This window comes from Parasteatoda tepidariorum, chromosome 3 (genome assembly GCF_043381705.1).
Source record: "Parasteatoda tepidariorum isolate YZ-2023 chromosome 3, CAS_Ptep_4.0, whole genome shotgun sequence".
NCBI classification, from domain to species: Eukaryota; Metazoa; Arthropoda; class Arachnida; order Araneae; family Theridiidae; genus Parasteatoda; species Parasteatoda tepidariorum.
In genome coordinates this window covers 89348447-89371046 of record NC_092206.1, presented here as the reverse complement: position 1 = coordinate 89371046, position 22600 = coordinate 89348447, and the positions used below count along the sequence as shown (strand labels likewise).

General features: G+C 29.2%; 1 protein-coding gene across 1 annotated transcript; it reads left to right on the top strand.

The window, feature by feature from the left end:
• The first annotated feature begins 6 nt into the window (after positions 1-6).
• LOC122272573 (zinc finger protein 850-like) lies at positions 7-22407 on the top strand. The gene is made up of 2 exons (XM_043056410.2): positions 7-2226; positions 20338-22407. Exons 1-2 carry the CDS (start codon positions 1095-1097, stop codon positions 21558-21560), a joined length of 2355 nt encoding a protein of 784 aa, XP_042912344.2. The 5' UTR covers positions 7-1094; the 3' UTR covers positions 21561-22407.
• Positions 22408-22600: the final 193 nt, after the last annotated feature.

Genomic DNA, 22600 nt, shown 5'->3' with positions numbered 1-22600 from the left:
AAGGCCTCCTTAGGTATTCTTTGGCCAAGCGAACAAGAACCTGCTCTTTTGTGACAGATATAAACTAGCGAAAAATTTCCAAATCAGGTACTTTGTATCATCTTCGAAATCGTATATGCGATTTTCTGCAATACAGTAAGAATGCTCTTTTAAGAAGGTAATAAGCTTATGTTCACTAGTCATAAGCTATTCCAATTTCCTGGAGATCAGATGAGTAGAAATAAGCAACCAATAACGTAAATAACTTTAACTTGTGAAATAATTCTTTACTGAGATGAACTAAGTTATAACAGACTATCTCACTTAAACTGAGGAAGACTTTTATTAACCCTATTTGTGTAACGGAAGGCTTTATTAAATTGTTTAGTCTTTATCCATTACGGAATGTCCTATTTAAATTTCAAAGACATATTCGTTCAAGGGTAGGAGAGGTAATAAAACTCTCTTACGTATACTCAACTATATAAACCTGCATATTATAAAACCCTGCCAATATAAAGTAAATTGCTTTCATTGTAATGGAAAAAATATAGAGAGTGCTTTTAAAAGGTTACTTCCATGCAGATTTTATTCATATATTATCCTAATACGAAAAATAAATGTGGATGGAAATGATAAAAAAAAAATTATTTTCTTTGGAGCAGACAGTAAGCAGAATATGTTTCCTGAATGGTTTATATTATTATTAAACTATTCATGCAGTGTGTGTTAAATGCTTCCTGACAGAAGGAAGAATTATTGAAGACAATATAATTTTATGTGACAGTAACATTCTATGTTAGAACACTACCAGCAAATAGTGTCTGTGTAATGTGTGTCATAGTGGTAATGATGTTCTAACGCACAAGTAATTTCATACAAAGAAATTTAATGTTTGTAGTTTATGTGCTTTTGAGTTTCCAAGTGTAATAAGTAGTTTCTTAGTACACTGGCAGTGTATGTGATATAGTTTTCTAAAACAAACAAGAGTGGCCAATAGTTAATACTTTTTTATATTAGCTAGAAATTTATTTCTTGCAGTACATGTAATCAGAATTTTTTATTAAATTGTTGAAATTTTTCTGCTTTTAGTTGAGATACTTAGCTCATGCAGCATGGGCGAAAAATGTTTTTCTCAGGAAAGTAAGCTTATTGAACATAGTGTTATTCATCCTGTAAGAAAAGCTTATTCTTGTAGTATATGCAATAAAAGTTTTTCGTGTACAGGTAATCTAACTTCACACTTTCGTACTCATACTGGTGATAAACCGTATTCTTGTAGTGTATGTACTAAGAGATTCTCACGAAGAGATGCACTTACTGAACACAGTCATGTTCACACTGGCGAGAAACCTTATCGTTGTAGTGTATGTAATAAGAATTTTTCAAATAGAAGTACACTGACTGGCCACCAACGTGTTCATACTGGTGAGAAACCATTTTCTTGTAGTATATGCAATAAGAGTTTTTCACGAAGAGGTATGCTGACTATACACAGGCGTGCTCATACTGGGGAGAAACCTTTTTCTTGTAGTATTTGTAATAAGAGTTTTTCAGAGAGAGGTGCACTGACTATACACGGTCGTGTTCATACTGGTGAGAAACCGTATTCTTGTAGTGTATGTAATATGAATTTCTCGCGAAAAGATACACTTACTGGGCACGAACGTGTTCATACTGGGGAGAAACCTTTTTCATGTAGTATATGTAATAAGAGTTTTTCAAAAAGCTGTAATATGACTGAACACCGTCGTGTGCATACTGGTGAGAAACGTTTTGTGAGAAACTTTTCTTGTAGTATATGTAATAAGAGTTTTTCAGGAAGTGGTAAACTGACTAGACACAGTCGTGTTCATACTGGTGAGAAACCTTATTCTTGTAATGTATGTAATAAAAGATTTACACAAAGAGAAACACTTACTGCCCATAGTCGTGTTCATACTGGGGAAAAACCTTTTTCTTGTGATATATGTAATAAGAGTTTCTCAAAAACTGGTTTACTGACTGCACACAGTCGAGTTCATACTGGGGAAAAACCTTTTTCTTGTAGTATATGTAATAAGCGTTTTTCAAAAAGAGGTTATTTGACTGAACATAGTCGTGTTCACACTGGTGAGGAACCTTATTCTTGTGTTATATGTAATAAGAGATTTTCAGATAGATCTCGTCTCACTATACACAGTCGTGTTCATACTGGTGAGAAACCTTATTCTTGTGTTGTATGTAATAAGAGTTTTTCACAAAAAAGTAGTCTGACTAAACACATTCTTGCTCACGCTGTTTAGAAGCTATATTCTTGTATTTGTAAAGATAATATGTTACATAAGGACTGTCCAGGTAATTGCACTTGTATTCATACCTATGAAAAACTTCATTTTGTAGTATATGTAAAAAGAGTTCTTTTCAAAAGGCTGATTTCTGTTTGTATTCACATTGGTGAGAAAACCTTTTTGTTGTAGCATAATGTAATAAGAGTTTTTATCTCAAAAATGTTCTCTTACTTAACATAATCTTTTTCAGAAAAATGATACACCATATTTTAGAAGTATATTTTGAAAGAGTTTCCAATAATACTGATCTAAATGTTTACATTACCATTAGAGTTCATACTTGTGAGGTATGTTATTCTAGTAATATATGCAATAAGTGTTTCTCAACAAGAAATAATCTTACTAATCCAGTGTTTTCATTACAGAAAAAAAATGGGGGAGAATTTCTCACCCTTTCTGAAAAACAGAGTGAGATTTCAAAAAAATAACACAAATATTTCTAATAAAGAAAAGAATAAAAAAAGGAATATTTCTTTAATTATAATACATTTTTAACATCTTCTAATTTCCAAACCATTGAATATTTTTGCTGCATCATCATATGGAAAATGTTCTATATCTACTTTTTCATCAGCAATTCTCAATTCTCATTGGGTTGCCCAAATGCTCATCAGTCAATCTGTTACAATATTTTGTTTTAATTCGGTTTTGGGTGGTAAATGACCTTGCAACAGATGCTGAACTATTCGGAATGACTAATTAAATTTGTAGCATTGTGCACACACTTTCCTATCCTCTACATCTGCCAGCATAGGCTTCTCAATTATTTCTGTTTTAGAATAGTGAAGTTCGTTGAAGTTATTTCCATGTTCTTACTTCTTGTAAGGTCTTCCAGCTTAGTTTTCACAGACTTCAACTTTTACAAATTGCTGTAAATTGTCGGTGCAAACAACTTATTATAAAGGACAAATTTTTTTTTCAACACTTGTCGTAGCTGTTTTCACGTCTTTTTCGGAATGGCGGAATAAGAAATCGTTTTCCGAAATTCGAGAGATTTGTGCATTTTAAAATTGATTAATAGAGTGTGCGAATTCTTCGTGTTAATCATTTTTTAATCTGAGAAATGAATAAAATGTGCGAGAAATGCCCTGTAGTGAAAACATTGCTAATTATAGATTTATTGATCCTGGTGAGAAACATTCTCGTCGTATATGTCCAAAGAGATTTTCCTTTAACTTACTAACCATATTCCGACTCGTACTGGTGTAAGTTATGAATTGTTGCAGCATGTGTAAGAATAGATTTTTACTGTGTATTAAAATGACTGAGCAATGTCTTTTCTAGACAGTCATTCTATTTTGTATTTATTCATAAGCAATGCCTTTAAAATAAACTTTAATGTAGAAAAGTTAAGAATTTAAATTTAAAAAAAAAAAAGCTTTACAAACATATTTTATTGGAACTTGGATGCTGGATAACATTACTTAACCACCAGTTATACTGGTCAAAATCATAAATTGTTATTTATTCTCTCACCATTAGTGTCCTAAGTTGAAGGTAATATTCGGTATTTTTCCAGAAAAATTTCAAATGCAATTTTATATGAAAATATCATGCAGTTTTATTTACTTAATGAATCCTTTGTAGCACACATTGTATAATTAAAATTTTTTATATTTTTTGCCTATTATTTTGAATTCCAATTAGTTACAAAACAAAATTTAACAGCCCCTAATTATAACAAAATATTTTACATTATAATTAAAGGGGAGAAGATTTAAGTTGTTAAAAGTAAATTTGGTTTTATTGCAATCATGAAAGCCTTAGAGAAAGTGGTTAAGATTGTTTCATAAAATCTATTTCTTGTTTTTCAATCCATAGATTTTCCACTTGTTCACTATTTTCGAAATCTCATTTTAATGTAAACAAAAATATTGCTTTAATAAATATTATGACAGTCATTGAAAACATTCATTATTATGACAGTCAGAAAGTTTTACTTATCATACATTTTTTAAATTGCATTTTAACGTTTTTGAACCTATATTCTATCAAACTTATGAAGAATGCAAAAGATTACTCAAACTGTTAAAAAATAATCAAAATTAGTAAATCATAATTCACTTTTTTTTTTAATTCCAAAAACTAATTAAGTTTATTAAGAAACAATGCACCTCAAAGTCCAAAATAATTAAGTTTAATAAATAAATATGCAAATGTTTTTAATGTGCCATTTTAAATAGCTGCCCAGTTCATAAATATTCCTTAAATAACTTTTTTGTTGTAACGTCTTCATGTATAAGTGTGAGATATTAATTTGTAGTTCTTTTCTTATAATGGTTCAGCACATTTTCAATATTTTGTTATAAATATTTCTACTTTTTCTATATACGGTTAAAATAAAAGGCACTTTATTTAATTCTATACTTATACTGTGTATTATGACATAGTAGATACAGAAGTAAAGTTTCGAAAAATTGTCAGATGTCTTTTAAAATTTATTATTTTTAGTACAATTTCGATATTTTTTACAAAATATTTCAATTTTTTTTGTTTACATTCAATTAAAATAAAATGCCTTTACTTTAGAATTTCATTTGCCAGTTTGTTAATGAAATAAGTTTTAAAAGTTTGTAACACACATTCTATAAAATTTATTTCTTATTTTTTAAGAATTTTTTGAAAACAAATTAGTGTTGTAGCAATTATAATGATGTTCATGTGAAGTGATTAACCCTCATATTTTATGTAAAGTGTGGATGTTCAGCTTTTTTTGCCAATCACATTTCTAACGTTGAATAACCTAGCTTTTGTTGAGTATGTAATAAAATATCGTTACAAAATGGATAGTTTTTTGTTGCTGATAGTCATGTTCATTATAGTGTGAGTCTTGTACTCTATGTCAAATAAGAATGCTCAGCATTATGAAAAAAGTTAAATTTTTAAGGCTGAATAATATAATTTTATTTTGTATGTATTGAAATATTTTCATAAAGTAGCATTCTTGTTGTTCACAGTCACATTTATTATGGTGTGATTTATTGTAGATTGTGGATTATACGAAAAGCATTATGAAAAATTGAATAATCAATCTGTTGTACTCGGGTGAGTATTGTATTTTAAACAAGTATAGCTAATTGTCACATCTAGTGGCGGACTTAAACATTCAATATATGTAGTAACCTGTGACAACAGTTACTAACTGCTATTATTAATCATTTTAGGTTTAGCAGGTATATGCTAGAAAATTTAACTTTTGCTTTTCCATTTGTTGAATAATTATTTTCAATCTTTATTCATTGAAAAATAATTATAAATCACTTAAATTACCATAGTTCTCAGTATAATTATCAAAAGTATTGAGTACTAGCAGCCTTTAGTTGCCAGCTAGATCACATTTTAAAATTATTTTGTACAACATACATTACCCTATAATATGAAAGTGTCTCTTCCAATACCCTATAATGGAAGAGACACTTTCTGTTTTTGTATTTTTTTTAAATTTCTGAAAATATACCGGAATGATTATTTTGTAGTTTAGAGGTGTTTATCTCATGCAATTTCTCATACTTATCAGTAAAATTCAAAGCTTTCACTGGTTGAAGGGACAGGCAATAATTTACGACTGAAAACAAATATTTTTGATCACCCCATGACATGTGAATTAAATTTGATAAAACCTAGCTTAAATATTTATAGAAGTATAAACATTTCTATAAAAAAAAATTTGTGCACTTTTTGGTTATAACTTCTAAAATATTCAACAGTATTTTCAGAACGAGTTTCAATTGATAACAAAATTATTATTTTAGAGTTTAAAATAAGATTTGTTTAAAATACAAAAGAAGTTTTTAAAGTAGTTCTTTCATAATTCACATGCGCAGACAAAAAGTAACGTTAAATTTTTTTTTAATGTAATGTCTTGTGTGAATCCTAGTTAGTGACTAATGAAAAAGACCGATTCGAATATCTTGAGTATTTAAAAAGCTTTTAGCAAATTTCTGATCAGTTTTTGTATTTTTTCATAGAAAGCTTTGAATGATAATGGGTTTTCCAAAAATTTTATTCTGTACTATTAAATGAGATTTATTTAAAATGACATCAGTATTCTGGGCATCATCCTCCATAAAAGTATACCATCACATTTCGGTGTACAGGTGACTGTTATAAAGTATCATTTGTTGTTTAATTTCGTCTTATAACGCAAAGTGAAATTTGTTGAAAATCCATCATCATTTAGAGTTTTCTTTTAGAAATACAAGTACTGTTTAGAATATTTCAAGAAACATTGTGAATTTTGAAGATATTCAAATAAGTGTTATAGCCAATGAAGACAAAATAAATAAAAAAAATTTTATAAATATGACTATATTTTTATAAATATTTCAGCTAGGTTTACGAAATTTTCATGCAATATTAATAACCACCAAATTAATTGTTGCAAGTTACAAACGTATTGCTGTATTTTCTAGTACAGTGTTATCAAAAATATTCGTTTCCGTTTGCAATTTATTGCCAGCCTTTCAACTCCCTGAAAGCTGTAAAATTTATTGATAAGTAGGGGAGTATCATGTACCCCCGCCCAATCTCAATTTCATATGTATAGAATACTTTTTCAAGTCAATGGGCCATCGGACATTAATTGTTATATTAAAAAAATATTATTTTCCAAGTTTCAAGTATTTATGCAGCTGGTAACATGATAAACAATAGTTTTGAAGAGTAAAATAATTTTAATATAATAAATAAAATAATTTTGTGATAAAAATGATAAATGAGGTTTATCTATTGTCAATACATTGGTCACTTTCACCTGAAAAAACAGTCAAAAAACATAATTTTTGTAACTTGGCTGGGCTACCTGACACATTTTGAAAAAAGTTGAAAAACATGTTTTTTTAAATTGCTATTTTTTAAAGTTAAACTATTCTTTTTTTGGTTTATACTTTTTGCATTATTTAATTAGATGATAAAACAATAGAAACATACAAAAATATTGATTATTACTTAATATTATACAGAAATATAAGCAATACTCCTTAAGTGGGCGTTGATACCCGACTCTCCCCTATATCTTATATATAAGATATTGCATTACCTAAAATTATCTGAAATTATAGAATTAACTTAAGTGTTTCGTGAGAAATTTATAAAAATGTTAAAAACCGAAAGTATTTTTTCCATTATTGTAGGTAGTGGAATAAGCTTGAAGGGTTACAAATCTGAATACAATTCTAACAACCCTATAGAACCGAATTTAAGCTTAGCGGGTTCCTGAGCTATTGAAGTTACTGGGGCCCTTATTTGTTCAATTCCATTTTCAATACATCAAGAGCAAACTATCGTAATTTTTTTATTGTTAATTATATAACTACAATTTGTGTTATTTACAAGAGCATTTAAAAATGTTGCTTGGCTATCGAAAATATCTCACTATATTAAAAAAGATTATACAGACCGCTGTAGTTTTAAGTGTTCAACTTAGTTCTGCTGCACAGAAATTATAAGACTTATAATTTTCAAATTACACTATGTTGAAAAATACATACGGGGTATAAAGAATTAAAAATAAATGACATTCGATTATTAGTTTGAAATTATTAACTGTTAAACTTGTCTCAAAAAGTATCGTGTGCGCCGAAGGAATGCAATGACCCACTTGAAATTTGACGTACTGGAAGGGCCATTTTTTGTTTATGTACTTTAACCCGAGCTTCTTTTTTTTTTTTGAAGTTTTATTTTTAAAAAGTATTTATTAAGATTTATTTTTGTTTTTCTTGGGGCAGTCGGAGTATGGTTGTTACCGAAATACCACAGAAACTACTCCCACTCTGAGTGCACGGTATTGCTCCCTTGATCATTTACATATACAGTGAAACCTCCTGTTATGGACACTCCTGCAAAACGGACGCCTCTCAATACGGACATATTTTTAATTCCCCGGGAATCTTCTATGAACAAACCATTACGTACATTTTCCGCAAAGCGAACACTCCCGTAACCGGACGCGGACAGTCATTTTGATCCTGAAACGTTGTTTTTTATCTCTACAAACCGGACACTACTTTTTCTAAATAAATTGTAAGATAAAATAATGCAACTTTTCACCATTTTTAAAGCATGTAAATAAAACTTTTTGCCTTATCCATAACTAAAAATATTGTTAAGCTATTTCACCACCGAAAAATCAATCTTTCTCCTGTCACCTTGCCTTATCTTTGTAAAGAAAGGAGAGAAAATGGTACTGCACTCCTGAAATAATTCTGACATCGGCATCTTTTGATCTTTTCATCTGGACCACACAGGTTATGAGACCCCTCAAGTTGAAATGACTTCTCTCAATGCTTCTTCCCCATTGAAAATTTCTTTAATTTTCTTATCAATTTGAAGACTGTATTTAACACAACTGGGGTAAAAAAAAGAGAACAGAAGTATAATCTTTGAGGTGTTTATATAAATGAAACATTTATTCAGACACTTGATAGCTGATCAATTGTGAATAATCATCTCCATAGGTCCTCATGACTTACAGGTATGCATTACTTTTTTTTCTGTGAATCATGGGAGGTTTATTTTCCAAGAAGGTATTAACCATGTTCTCTATCAAGTGATAAGTAAGTGTAAGGGGATGTGAACCTAATAATTGAAACGGACTGAGGACAGTACGCTCCTATTTGGTATCATATGTCTAACTTAAGTATCTATGCTAGTAGGAAAATTATATTTATTTATCTGTAGTTACATCCAGAATTATGTATTTATATCAAACTTCTTTATATATTCTTTTTTATCTTTCTTATTGTTTAAATAAATATTCTTGTAGATATTTACAGTATCCTTGTAGATATTATTTAATTATTTCTACATCTTTGAGAATATTCTAAAAACAATTTACGGTGTTAAATTTCGTTATTATGGTATCCTTCCCGTAAACGGACAAATTTTTTGGTCCCATGAATGTCAGCTTAACGGAAGTTTCACTGTATCTGTATACAATTCGATGCAAACTTGCATAAGTCATTCAGGTCAGAACTCGTAGTTTTTTAAGTACTTTAGCTAGATTTGAAATGGTCGGAATTTTGATTGACGGTAAACTCAATTTTGCGATAAAATGGTGATAAATGTTCTACCATTCATCAGGTGACGATTTAAGTTTGTATTTTCTCATAGCAACCGAGAGTCGAGGCCTCTCAGTAACTTTGTGACGTTATTCTCGGAAATGCAGATTTGTATGACGAGAAGACTATGATAGATAGTTCAAATCTTTTATGAGTGAAGTAAAATATTTTTGCTAATTTACTGGTATTTAATATTTTTAAATGGTAAATTTTCAGTTCATTTATTATAATAACTTAATATTATGTATCTTGTTATCACTCAATAAAAGAAACATGTAAGACTTTCTGATGTTTTTGCAATGTATTTCATAAAAAGATTTTATAAAAAAAAATCGTATGAATGAAGTTCCAGAACTCATCCAAAACTAAAAAATTGCAAATGTAATTTTAACACGTCAATGATTAAGGGGCCAAAGTATTCTCAGAACAAATATTTTATTTTCAAATAAAATTAATAGTACCATCTTTTCAGTTGCATGACGTGCACATTTTTATAAAAATCAATTAATTTTCAAAATTTAATAATATGGCTCAGATTTTTTAAAAAATGTATAATAATTTTTTAGTCTTCCATTGAAAAGAAAAAAAAAAGATAAAAATATCGAATACACGCACATAAATAACAATCTTTTAATAATGTTCAAAACGTTTATTCGAAGCACTTATTTTAGGTTGATTGTGAAAAAAATTATCTTAAAGTTCTATCTTCAACATAAAAAAATTCCCTAGGGATTAAAATAACATGTAGGCATAAAAAAAAGTATGCATATGAAAAACTTGTTTTTGCTGGCAAATACTACGCAGCTTTTTTGTTTCTTCCAAAAACCACTTAAAACTTTATAAATAATACAGATAGAGAAAAGAATTTTTTCAGAGTGTTGGGAATTATTTGAAAATTTAGTATAAGTAATAAATTATTTTTCAATACTTATGCCTATATTTGGTTAATGTGATTAAAATTATGAAATCAAATAATAAATTTTTATGTCATAAAAAATCATTTACGACTTCATCACAAGATACACTAAAGCAATTTATCAGTGTAAAAAAGAGTCATGCTATATGAGGTATGAACAACCAGTTTCATAAAAACTAATTTAAAATTTCTACCTAAAAGGAATTTAAATGACCTAAATTCCTATTTTTTATTATTATCATTGAATGCACAGGAATTCGGGTAAAATATTTATGAAATTTAAATCAGATTATACTCTACAATCATCAAGAATAAATGGGCTTTAAGTGCCAAACAACATAGTTATTAAATTTTCCTTCGTTTAGAAATAAAACTAAACTATTTCTTTTACTACTTCTTTTAAGTAAAAGTTTCAGCTCATTATTGATATCAGGAAATTTATTTTTCAGGATAGTTTTATATTTGGTCTTAATTCATGTAATTAACAAAACGATGTTTAAATCTGTTTTATTCCACGACCATAAGTTTTACAAAAGTAAGAATGTTTTGCTAATTTTATATTATAATATATCTGCTAACAAACAATAAACATTGTAATTCTGAAATTCGAATTCCTTTATTATCTAATTAAGAAGCTTATTATGAAGTCAGCGAAAACGAATATTTTAAATTGAATTATTGATGGCTACTCAATTAAAAACTACTGTTTGTGATTTCACAAAAAGATCTTGGTGTTCTCAAAGGCCTTATTTCTCGGTTGCTATGATTTTATTTGGGCACGGAGTATTCGAGCTAGTCGGAAAGGGCTCTAAATTTTCATTGTTAGCCACACAAAAGCAATGGAATGAAAACTTTATAAAAAAAAATTAATGAATGCAAATGATATTAATAAACGTTAAAAGAAAAATGTTAACCTTCCAGGATTGTAAAAATAAAAGTTATCGGAAAAGGGTCTGAGACAAACAAAGAAAGGGAAACAAGTTTCCAAAACATCTCCTCTCATATAATAATATTTATTAACGTATAATAAATATTATTATACGTTAATACTTTTTGTCAAATGAGAGAAACAGGGTAGTGATCATTATTTTTATGCTCTACTACTTCCGCAAAAACAATTAAGACATAGATATATTCAGTGGACCTTGCATTAAAATACATATATTTCTGTGAAGGCATACTAAAATGTAATACTTTTTAAAAAAAAAAATAAGTATTTGTGTGGTAAACATTTGGCCTTAAAGCAAGGGCGGCTTCAGTAGGGGATCAATTTCACCCCTGTCGAGCATGGCCAGCCCCCTCCATCGGGAAAATAGTCTGGTCACATTTTTTTCTAAATACTGTCAAAAATTCATTTACAAATGCCTAATAACACACACGTCTTCATTTTCTTGGAATTCGCTGTGGAAATAACTGACAAAAGCCTGAGGGACAGAAAGAGACGCAGGTCCTCTTCTATACAAATTCTTTTTTATGTAATGTGTTTATCAATGGTTTATGGGATCACATAATTGCTTTGTGAAATTTTCAAGCAAAATGAAAGTATAAGAATAAAATAAAAAAATTTCAGTTTATTCAGTTTAAAAAATTTCAGTATTGAAAAATGTTTGCATAAAATTACATATAAAAATTTATGCGCCAATTTTTAAGCAAAAATAATCTTAAATAATTATTTGTTATTTTGTACTAGTTTATTAAATAATAGTAAAATATATTGAATTGTATGTTCTACATATTTTTACATCTTTTTAATTTCAAAATACAAACTTTCAGAGCAATCGATCGATTAGTTTCTGAGTTATCAAATTTCAAAACAGTCGATTTGCTTAAAATTTTATTTATTTTTAATTATTCAACCGATTTTATTCAAATTTTGTATTTTACAATTCAAAATTACCTTCCACAAAATTATATGAAAATTTGAATATCTTGCTATTTTATTTTATTCTATCCGTCGTTGAACAGCCGACCTAATTTTCGGGGTAACTACTACTAATGTTCAACTCCGTAGCCTTGTAATTTTGAACCAATCCAGAAGACAATGAAACTCCTGGATAAGTACCCCGAGAGGCAATGATTTGCTATAGGAACATGGAGGACATTGTGACTCGACAGACGTGCATCAGTCTCCATTTACTACACGGGGATTTCAAAAATCGCGATTCAAAATTTTTCCAACGCATATAATAAATAAAAATATAAAAAACATAAAATATTTTATAACTATTTAAAACTATATTTTTTGAATGGCATTACCTTTGGAAAAGCGAATTTTTGCAATTGTATGAAAATGTTTTCGATTCCATCAAAACGCAAAACGTTCTTGAGATATGACGAGATTGAAATATTATCATCACTATTATTGAGCTATTATTTCGAAGCTATTACTATAAAGGAACTTTACACTACTCTCCTGACATGACTAATTTGATATGACTGCAATATGATAACTAATGGGACATTATTTATCATATTGCAGTTTTGTATCTAATTTCTTATCTTATAATATTGGTTGTACTGATTCATATTTAAGGCCACGTCCTCCTACCATTAATATTGAAGGCTAGTACGGAAAAACCCGTTCATTAATTCATAAGTTATTAGGGTAATACAGTTTTTCATTTGAGCACTGTTATTATTCTTCATGCGTTTTATACTTCAGTTACTAGATTCTATCAGTATTAAATATGACTATCGATGTAAAGTATTGTTCGAAATTTATTCCACAAATAGCTAATAATAGTTTTTTCTTAAAATTTAATATAAAGTATAAAGAAATAGCGAACGCATTAATTGTAACGTATTAATACCAAAATTTCTTAGCCCTGATTAAATCTTAAACTACTTATGTAATTTTTTATTAAAGAAATCAAATATTTAAACATTTACAAAAAAGCCTTAAATTCCTTCGCAAATATAAAAAGTAAAAATAATGCTTCATACTTTAATATTTTTTAATTTCATATTTTAACTAAAGTTTTATCCATTTAACATTTTTCGTAATATTCATTTTTTTATAATGGTCTTGAAATGAAGCTGCATTGCAGGAACTTTGTTTGTTTGTTATATACTTAGTTGAGTCACCCATAGAAAAAAATGAAGTAGACACGTTTGAAAACTACCGTATAAGTTTTGTTGAGTTAAAAATGATTAAAATAGTTTTTCGATTTTCTTGGATTAATAATATGTTTATCGTTTCCTTCTTTTTCTCAGAATTATTTATTCAGTCATTGACAATACTCTTGCCGAAATTGAGCGGCGTTTCTTTAAAGAAAACAAAACATTGATGCTAGGAATAAAAGCTTTTGTGCCTGGGACTGCAACATTTTTGCAAGAAGATCATATTTTATCTTTGGGAGAGATTTATGAATACAATAAAGAAGATTTGCGTTTAGAGCTACGCAATATGCACAGAATCATGAAGCGAAAGAATGAGTCAGAAAAACCAAAGTCCTTGTTGGAATTCACGAGCTACATTTCATCTGTAATTGACGCCTTTTTTGAGCTAAGCAGAACTACAAAAATAGCAAGCACGTTTCCGATTTCTACTTGTTCCTATGAACGGAGTTTTAGCACAATGAGAATCATTAAAAATTACATGAGGACTAGCATGCTCAAAAAAAGATTCTACAATCTAATATTGTTAGGAATATATTCAAGGCGAAGCAAGAAAATTAATTTAGATAAAATAGTCGATATATTTGACCAAAGATACCCAAAAATTCAATTTAAATTACACTAGGGAACCAAAAATACCTATATATATATTTCTCTTACACGGCACCAAAAAAAAAAAGCCTCATTACAACACCCCGAATTGCAACGTTAGAAAATCGACGAATGATTGCTGCAAAAAATGCCACATGCCAAATCTAGCTCAGGTGGCTCAACATATAGCGCTTTTAAAAACGGAAACAATAACCAGAGTGAGCATTGTCAGGTTGTTCAATTCAGATTCATGCCCTAAACACATGATAATAAAATTTAATGCCATCTAAAGGACTCTGCAATGGCACTAGATTAATTGTTACAAACTTGCAGCGTAATTTAATTAAAGCTAGACTGATTGATGATGATGAAGCAGGTACATTTTTCATTCCTCTTTGATAACAACATGCCGTTTTCTTTTAAGAGAAAACAATTTCCTATTAGGCTGGCCTTCTCCGTGACTATAAATAAGTCACAAGGTCAGACTTTTGAGATAATCAGTTTAGTATTGACTAAACAAGTTTTTAGTCATGGACAACTTTATGTTGGCCTGTCAAGAGTTAAATCATTTGACAGCCTTTCAGTAATTGCTCCAAGATGCCAAATCTATAATTGTGTTTTCAAAGAAATTCTAAATGCTTAGTGTTAATTTCTTAGAGCTTTACACAAAAAAAAAGGGTTTTTGGAAAAAATTTAATTGAAACTTCTATTGGCAGTAGGCAAGGGGAACTGCCAAAATCAAAACTCCCCGATTAAAAATGCAGCATGGCGACCTCCACGTGGTATTTCTCGGGTAATGCTAACAGCCATGCATTTAAATTTATTGTGTGTAAAACATCCTTATTTTGTTCTAAAATGTTATGTACTTTATCACAAATGTTAATTAATATAGAAATTGATTTCAATAATGCTGATCACCAAAAAATATTTCATTTGGCGATAAAACAAATTTTTGTGTTCTTGAAAATGAAAGACTTTTTGAGGGTTATTATCTCACAAGGAAAAGTTAGGGTTTAAAGTTTATATTTTTAAAGAATAAAAAAAATTTCTAAAACTTTCAGAATTTCTAGCATTAACTAATTTATTATACACATTTAGTTGAGTTTAGATGAGTAACTGCAATATTTGATAATTTATTTTGCTAATGTTTCTCATTTAGCTAATGTTTTGATTTTTTCACCATGTACAATCTAAAGAGCTAATATACTTTTTTTAAAAGCCAATAGGAACATTGATAGAATTCTTCTACATAAGTACAATACTATTTCTTTGATGATAATATACTATGTCTTTGTGCAAGAACATTGTGTTCATTGGCGAGCGAGCGCAGCGAGCCATGGTTCATGGCGTGAACCACATAAGATTGCGTAGCAATTCTCGGGAGTTGGCGAGCGTTAGCGGGCAGGGGGTGGAGCCTCCTAGTTATATTATAAATCTTAACTATACACAGTCAATTATTTCTTTTAAAATTACAGGTTATAGTTCTTCCTACAAAAATAACTTCTATAGGTTTTTTTGGTCTTAGGGATTAAATTTTTAAAATCATAAATTTATTTATTAGCTATTTAAGTTTTTATGGAAAAATTAAAAAAACATTTATCTTTTATCACTTCAAAATAGCTTCATCTTGCAAATAAACTGGGATTTTTTAAAAATCATTTTAGCATATTTTTTTTATCTCTGGTTGACTTAAACGATTCACCTGATTAAATTTTTTTACCCAATCTTAAATAATTTACAAATGAACAATTTTTTTTTTAAAATTTCATTTATTAATAAGTTATTTATCGAGTTAGTATTATTAAACAATATTCTTGAGTTTCTTAACAAGTGGAATTGAAGCGTAAAGGAGAAAACTATTATGTTTAAGTGAATCAAATTATAGTTTTGTTTTAATATAGATGACGCGTTATTTAGTTTCCAAAATACTAGAATTTTAAAAAATTTAATGTTTAAATTAAAATAAAATTAAACTACCTAGTTATTATTTAATTATACTAATTTTTCAAAAAAATTATATCTGTTACAAAAGTATCTAAACTGGTTTTAATTTGCTCTTTGTATATCTTTGGAATTTTTTCTAGTTGTGAATAAATTTTTTATTCTTTGAGGTGCATTGTTTGAGTAGAATAATATTTAATTGAGAACACTGTAGAATCTTATGCTGGATGTGCATATAGTTTTTATTTATTCAGATATCACCTTTATATTTTTTCTTTGTAAATTTTGAATCGTGATAAATTTTTGTCGGAACAAATATGTCTATATCATATTAATTATTATTCCTATATTAAAAAGTATTGCTTAATTTCAAAATTATCTTAGCCCCCCTGTCGAGGGATTGCTGACCACCTGTCGGGCTAAGTCTAGCGCCACTCTTGCCTTAAAGTAGCAAGATACAGAAATTTTGCTCAGTTTTCAAGATCCTTAACTGCCTACTCCAAAACTAGAAAAGAAGTCTTTAGATTATAGCAGAAACAAAATAAATCTGTAGATCTATTGTTATTGATTCAAACTTTATATAATACGGCCGTAAACTTTGAGGCCCATATCTGAGTAATCGAATTTCGAAAGAGTAATGGAAAAGCTGCAAATTCTTTTTTAAAAATGTAGGCCAAATATAAATATCTCAAGTTAACAACTCCCTCCAATGAGAGCTTTAATTTGTATCTAGAATTTACTGAAGGGGAGGATGGAAATATATTCGCTTCTATTTAGGCAAAAAACATGTTTCTGGTGTAATTTTTCTTTAAGGAGAATCGAATGAAATCACTATATCCAGGTCGATATACTCAATAATTGAGAAGTTATTTAAATTTTATATAGACGAAGAACAAATTCTGACTCATACATAATTATCTGTCTTCCTTTGCTATCCAAGTAAGTGAGGTGTGGATTTCATTATTGTTTTTCAATTAATCGCTGGAAATAATTCAGTTTACTAATAGTTAAATATAGTTATATGTAATATCACTCATCATATATAATATCTCACATCTTTTATATATTTAATAAAGATGTGCGTGTAAAAAATACCGAAATAAACTATTACTGAACTGAAGTGTTTCTATCTATTGCTATAATATACATTGAAAAAAATACCTATCTTGCTTGAATAGCAATGTATGGTGCATAAATATGTATGAGTTATAAAATGCTTTGATTCTATATAAGTCTTAAGCAACTTCTTAATTAAACGATACATTATCTTGGATTAGATATCATTCGATTCAGGGAAAACATTACTCCCTAAACATTATATCACTTGATTAGATATCAAATATGTTCCTCCCGTTTGCATTCTTTCCCTAAATTCTAGATGCGGAAATAAAACTCAACACCGAGGAGGCTGTTAACATAAAATATTCATATTGCACTTCATTCCCAACTTTTATAACAACGCTTTTCCTAAACTCTTTTTGCATTCAATTTCTCAGAAACGTAAAGCCATATATTAAAGCTGCATTAGAAACCATAGATCTGTGAGTTGATTATGTTTCTGATATATTTAAGACTTCATTTCCGGCTAATTTTATACTTCGTGCAGTTTCGGCAACAGCAGTTACATACTTATAAAAATGGTCGGAATTACAGTTTTTTTTGCTACTTCAAGGTAGGATCTCGTCAAGGTTTAAGATCTCGCCAAATGTATAAGCAGTGAGCGAAAAAAAAACATATCACCCTGAATAACTTTTGTTCTATTGATCGGATTGGAATAAAAACGTATGGAAAGAATTAAAAACGCTGTAAAAATGCGTTGTCGCATTTAAGGTCTCATTACATAGAGGAAGAGAAACAAACATAGTGATAGGAAGAGAAACTTCCAATACACCTTTCTCCTTATCTATTAAGGTAATTAAAAAAAGTTAATAAATGCAAATGATATTACTAAACGTTAAAAGAAAAATATTAAATTAGCAGATTATAAAAATAAAATTTATCGGAAAAGGGTCAACCCTTTTTCCTCAGATCTGAGAGGGAACAAAAAAAGAGGAAGACCAACAAACTTCCAAAAAGAGGAATAAACTTCCAAAACTACACGGTAGAACAGTTTAATGAGAACGGGCGATACCGACCTCCCTTGGTCCTTAAGCAGGGAGATCAAAGTGTTCTCTCGACCATTTACTGACCGCAGCAACTGATGCTTCACTTCGGTGTTTAACTGCTAATCATGCAAATTCCAAGATGCGAACAAGAACCTGTACAATTTTTTTTTTAAAATTTCATTTATTAATAAGTTATTTATCGAGTTAGTATTATTAAAGAATATTCTTGAGTTTTTTTAACAAGTGGAATTGAAGCGTAAAGGAGAAAACTATTATGTTTAAGTGAATCAAATTATAGTTTTGTTTTAATATAGATGACGCGTTATTTAGTTTCCAAAATACTAGAGTTTTAAAAAATTTAATGTTTAAATTAAAATAAAATTAAACTACCTAGTTATTATTTAATTATACTAATTTTTCAAAAAAATTATCTCTGTTACAAAAGTATCTTAACTGGTTTTAATTTGCTCTTTGTATATCTTTGGAATTTTTTCTAGTTGTGAATAAATTTTTTATTCTTTGAGGTGCATTGTTTGAGTAGAATAATATTTAATTGAGAACACTGTAGAATCTTATGCTGGATGTGCATATAGTTTTTATTTATTCAGATATCACCTTTATATTTTTTCTTTGTAAATTTTGAATCGTGATAAATTTTTGTCGGAACAAATATGTCTATATCATATTAATTATTATTCCTATATTAAAAAGTATTGCTTAATTTCAAAATTATCTTAGCCCCCCTGTCGAAGGATTGCTGACCACCTGTCGGGCTAAGTCTAGCGCCACTCTTGCCTTAAAGTAGCAAGATACAGAAATTTTGCTCAGTTTTCAAGATCCTTAACTGCCTACCCCAAAACTAGAAAAGAAGTCTTTAGATTATAGCAGAAAGAAGTCTTTAGATTATAGCAGAAACAAAATAAATCTGTAGATCTATTGTTATTGATTCAAACTTTATATAATACGGCCGTAAACTTTGAGGCNACATATATACCTCTGGAGGTATATTTAAGGTATATTTGAGGTTGATTTTGAGGTATTCATTTGCACCCTTTTCAACCTTTACGATGTATTTAAACAACAACCTCCTTTATACCTTTAAAATATACCTCGTTTATACCTCATTTATACCTCGATTTTTTCATAAGGGGTGTCAAATACATATGAGGATGTTTAGTAAGAAAAAGTACTAACTCTGAATAAGCTAATAAAGTGTAGAGTGCAAAATATTGTTAAAAAAAAAAAGAAGAAAGAAGAATCGATTCTTTTTCAAAAACGAACTTGATGAATCGATCACGAAAGGAGTTGATTGAAATATCGATTCGTTCGTTTTTCGCACATCACTACTAATAATACCACTGCCTCGAAATTACGCAATTGTTTGTGGAAAAATTGTTTACAGAGATGAACTAAATTATAACAGACTATCTCCCCTACACTGAGGAAGACATTTATTAACCCCATTTGTGTAACGGAAGGCTTTAGTAAATTGTTTTGTCTTTATTCATTACATAATGTCTTATTTAAATATCAAAGATATATTCGTTCAAGGGTAATAAAACTCTCTTATATATACTCAACTATATAAACCTGCCTATCAAAAAACCCTGCCAAAATAAAATAAATTGCTCTCATAGTAATTGGAAAAATATAGAAAGTGCTTTCAAAAGGATTATTTCCATGCAGATCTTATTCATGGAAAATAAATGTGGATGGAAATTATAAAAAAAATATTTTCTGACAGACAGTAAACAGAATATGTTTCCTGAATGATTTATATTAATAACCTATTCATGCAGTGTAAATGCTTCCTGACAGAAGGAAAAATTATTAAAGACAAAATCATTTTATGTGATAGTAACATTCTTTGTCCGGACACTACCAGCAAATAGTGTCTGTGTAATGTGTGTCATTGTGGTAATGATGTTCTAACACACAAATAATTTCATGCAAAGAAATGTAATGCTTGTAGTTTATGTGCTTGAGCTTCCAAGTGTAGTTAATAAGTTGTTGCTTAGTACTCTGGTAGTGTATGTCATATAATTTTATAAAGCAAACAAGAGTGACCAATAGTTAATACTTTTTTATAATTGCTAGAAATTTATTTCTTGCAGTACATGTAATCAGAATTTTTCATTAAATTGTTCTCATTTTTCTGCTCTTAGTTGAGATACTTTGTTCATGCAGCATGGGCGAAAAAAGTTTTTCTCAGAAAAATAAACTTATTGAACATAGTGTTATTCATCCTGTAAGAAAAGCTTATTCTTGTTGTATATGTAATAAAAGTTTTTTACATAGAGGTAATCTAAATAAACACAGCCGCACTCATACTGGTGAGAAACCTTATTCTTGTAGTGTATGTAATAAGAATTTTTCAGACAGAGGTACACTGACTATACACAGTCGTGGTCATACTGGTGAGAAACCTTATTCTTGTGGTGTATGTAAGAAGAATTTTTCAGATAGAAGTACACTGATTATACACTGTCGTGTTCATACTGGTGAGAAAACTTATTCTTGTGGTGTATGTAAGAAGAATTTTTCAGATAGAAGTTCACTGACTATACACATTAGTGTTCATACTGGTGAGAAACCTTATCCTTGTAGTGTATGTAATAAGAGTTTTCTAAGAAAAGGTGAATTGACTCAACACAATCGTGTTCATACTGGTGAGAAACTACATTCTTGTGTTATATGTAATAAGAGATTCTTACGAAGAGATGCACTTACTGCACATGGTTATGTTCATACTGGTGAGAAACCTTTTTCTTGTGATATATGTTATAAGAGATTCTCACGAAGAAGTACACTGACTATACACAGTTATCTTCATACTGGTGAAAAACTTTTTTCTTGTAGTGTATGTAATAAGAGTTTTTCAATAAGAGCTAATTTGAATCAACACAGTCGTGTTCACACTGGTGAGAAACCTTATTCTTGTAATATTTGTAATAAGAGTTTTTCAATAAAAGATAATCTCACTGTACACAGTCGTGTTCATACTGGTGAGAAACCTTATTCTTGTGTTATATGTAATAATAGTTTTTCAGATAGTGGTACACTGAATAAACACAGTCGTGTTCACACTGGTGAGAAACCTTATTCTTGTGTTATTTGTAATAAGAGTTTTTCAGCAAAAGATAATCTCACTGTACACAGTCGTGTTCATACTGGTGAGAAACCTTATTCTTGTGTTATATGTAATAAGAGTTTCTCGCAAAAAGGTAATCTGACACAACACAGTCTTGTTCACACTGGGGAAAAATGTTTTTCTTGTAGTATATGTAATAAGAGTTTTTCAAAAAGAGGTAGGTTAAAACAACACAGTCGTGTTCACACTGGTGAGAAACCTTATTCTTGTGATATTTGTAATAAGAGTTTTTCAATAAGAGATAAACTCGCTATGCACAGTCGTGTTCACACTGGTGAGAAACCTTATTCTTGTGTTATATGTAATAAGAGTTTCTCGCAAAAAGGTAATCTGACACAACACAGTCGTGTTCACACTGGTGAGAAACCTTAATCTTGTGTTATATGTAATAAGAGTTTCTCAATAAAAGGTAATCCGACACAGCACAGTCTTGTTCACGCTGGTGAACAACGTTATTCTTGTGCATATATGGCAGCGTTACTTTTAAAAAGTAACAAGTAAAAGTACAGGTATTTTTCAAGAAAAGTAACGAGTAAAAAGTTCTTATTTTAAAAAATAACGAGTAAAAAGTAGAAGTAAAAGTACAAGTACTAAACTAAAAAAGTAACGATTTAAAAGTACATTTCTAGGAAATCAAAAATTCAAAGTAACCTAAGATTTTATTGAATAGTATTCTTATGTTCTTTAATGTTTTCTCAAAATTGTTGTTATTTATTTAATTATTTTTAATTCTGAAAGTTATGATTTAAAATTGTTTTACTCTATAGAAACGCGCTTTAAAAGCACAAACATAAACAAAGCAAACACGTACGGGGTTTCAGATAGCTCTGTGATCTTTGAGCTAGTAAAAAATAAATGAATGTGCAGTATAAGTTGAAACAGAACAGTCTACAATTTTATTTGTAATAATGGCTAATGCTGAAGTCATGCGAGTAAATCATTTTCCGAACATTTCTGCCTAACGGAATAATTAAAATTTGTAAACGAATTTTAGTATCAGCAGCTAAATTAATACCTTCGAGTTTTAAAGAGTTAAAATAGTAATTATAATAGTTTTCAATAGCACAAATAGTTCTGAAGTTCTTAGAGATTTGACTGGGCGTTGTTTGACAAGGTCAGGCATAAACATAATTTTAGTAAAAAATGTACTAGGTAAAAATGTATTTAGTAAAAAATGTATTGAGACAAAAATATATTATTAGTGAGTTCAAAAAGAAAATTGAAAAACGTAGTAACAAAATTCAACATTTTTTGTTTTAAATAAATGCATAAAACTCGAAAATGAATGAAAATAACTTGCTAATTAATATTTTTATTCATTTTGCAAAATAATAGCATTTCGAAAGTGGTGTCACTGAGTCTGGTGCGAGAATTTCTCAGAACGTGCTTAGCCACGCTGAATAAGCGCTCCA